General features: G+C 47.2%; 1 protein-coding gene across 1 annotated transcript in view; it reads right to left on the bottom strand.

Annotated features, from left to right (window-relative positions):
• The window catches only part of LOC105301010 (ankyrin-1-like), a 182,261-nt gene that overhangs the window by 28,716 nt on the left and 151,334 nt on the right, over positions 1–2,211 (bottom strand). The window contains exons 21-22 of the mRNA XM_023520081.1: positions 1,391–1,484; positions 163–241 (exon numbers count right to left, since the gene is read on the bottom strand). Coding sequence (XP_023375849.1) covers positions 163–241; positions 1,391–1,484 — 173 coding nt within the window. The remainder of the gene's footprint in view (positions 1–162; positions 242–1,390; positions 1,485–2,211) is intronic.

Raw genomic sequence — 2,211 nt, forward strand, 5'->3', positions numbered from 1 at the left:
GCTACAAAGAACACGTGGAATCACAGGTCTGCAAGGCTTGGTAAATGCTACAAGCTTTTCAACTTTTAGTTCCTATCGTACGGCAGGTCATCTCAAAGCAATTATTGTCCCAGGGTCCCTGCTCTCTGCAGAAAGGAAAATAAGAGAAATGATGCTTCTTACTTGTTCCAGCTCTTCTGATCTGACCAGCACTGTCTCAGGTGTGACGCATGGAATCCTCGGGATGGCTGGAGATTCCACCCTGTGTTCCAAGAACATTGAGAAATCAAAGAGATGATCCTTCTAAGTAGACCCCATCTTCCATGGGAGGCCTAAGTGAAACACCTCTGACTTCCTATAACAACTTACCCAATCTGCCCCATTTACTGCAGCCTGAACCCCCTACTCGCACATGCAATACAATTCAATCTTCACATGCTGACCAGCCTCTTCCCTTCAACTCAAAGCCTCTCCCCAGGGCCCCTGTCCTTCACGACCTCACTGAAGGACGTGCCTCCTCCACAAATCTTCCCCTGCATGCATCACCCCGGTTCTTAGTCTTAGAGCCCTTGCTGATAGAATCCTCACTCTGGCCTTAACACCTTATTCTGCATTGCTATATGACCTCTTGATGTGTGTTTTGATCCTACCAAATAAATCTGTAGGTTCTTTATGATCGGGAGTTGAGTCTTGAATTTCTTTCTAACTGATGTTCATTAAACACTAATTGATTACATATTCTCATCATTTCACTTCCTGCTTGTTTCACTGCCCTGTTTTGTATAAGCCATGGCACTAAGCTGTCACATGTCTGCCTTTTCTGAAAACACCGAGGGCTCAGTGTTTCTACACAGTTGTCACTTTTAGATTTAGCCGCAAAATACCCCTGTGTGCTAATGTACCCACTGCAGAATAACTCACAGCGTCACAGGGAGGAATGAGAAATGTGTTCCGGGCAGATACAGACCCTCTGTGGGTTCCCCCTAATGAGCTATGAGGACGGAGGGGTGTGGTCAGTGTGTGCGTTTAGCTTGGCAACAGTTTCTAAGGTGAATTTTCCTCAGTGGCTTTTTCTGGCAAGAAGCTGAGAGTGCATGAGAGGGAGAGGGGGTGTGCGTATGAGACTGTGAAAGAGGCAAGGGAGAAAGGCAGGAGGCAGGGATACCGGAAGAGGAGGGGAGACACTACTGGACAGCATGCTGTAAGAGAGGGCTCCATGCCTCTGCCGGGCAGCCAAGGTACAGAGCTAGTTTCTCCTAAGGTGCTGGACCCACGGTCCAGCCGATGAGCATTCCGTCCCTGTCATTGGCACACCCAGGCCCTGGTCTTCTTGTGTCTTTTCCTTGCTCTGAAATGCTTCTACTCTGAGTTCCAGGGCTGGGCCTCGGCCATTCACGGGAGCACTTCTTACACTTGGTCTAGCTTCGGCACAAAATCCAGCAGCTCTTTCTCTTCATCTACATCCCTGGAATCCTTCTCAGCCTTGGAGCCAACAAGTTCTTCTCCTGAAACCACACAAGTTTAAGTGAGTGACACGATAGAGATTTCCTCTTTCTTTTTAAAAAGTGCTTTGCCTGGTCCTCCTCTCAATGTTGATGAGTGGAGGAAGGTCTCTGATGCTCGGAGGGGATCACTAGCAATGTCTTCAACTCGTCCTATTCGTCCAACCCTGATATACAGAGCAGGGCAGCCAGCTCCTGACATCTTAGTCTGTACCAGGCTTTGTAGAAGAAAAAAAAAAAAAACAAAACAAAACAAAACAGAAAGAACCTTCTCTGCTTCCACTTTGAACCTTCTCAAATTCCACTTCCAAACAGCCCTTGTAGCATGTGCGTTGACACCAAAGAAAGCGCTGTTTCTATTCTTTTCAACACGCACACCACAGAAGAATAAACTACAACGAAACTGAATCTGTTCATTTTGAAGGGCTGTAGGGTTTTTTGTAATATGGCAGCTGGAACCTCATTATTTCCTAAGCCCATTACCAAGAGGTTCAAATTATGTCTGCAACCCAGACTGCCTCTTTGCTTCTCCCTCCTTGCTAAACTGGAGTTGGAGCCCTTGACCTTGCAGTGTCATTTACTGTCACTTAGCACTGAGTGTCCTGGCTTTGTGATCTGGAGCTGACAGAATGGAATAACGACAGCTCATGCAGTTATGATCACAAACACAGTGGCATGAGCACAGACACAGAGATGGACAGGCGGGAGCTACCCACCAGGACATGGATCT

This window comes from Pteropus vampyrus, unplaced genomic scaffold, assembly GCF_000151845.1.
Source record: "Pteropus vampyrus isolate Shadow unplaced genomic scaffold, Pvam_2.0 Scaffold8, whole genome shotgun sequence".
NCBI lineage: Eukaryota > Metazoa > Chordata > Mammalia > Chiroptera > Pteropodidae > Pteropus > Pteropus vampyrus.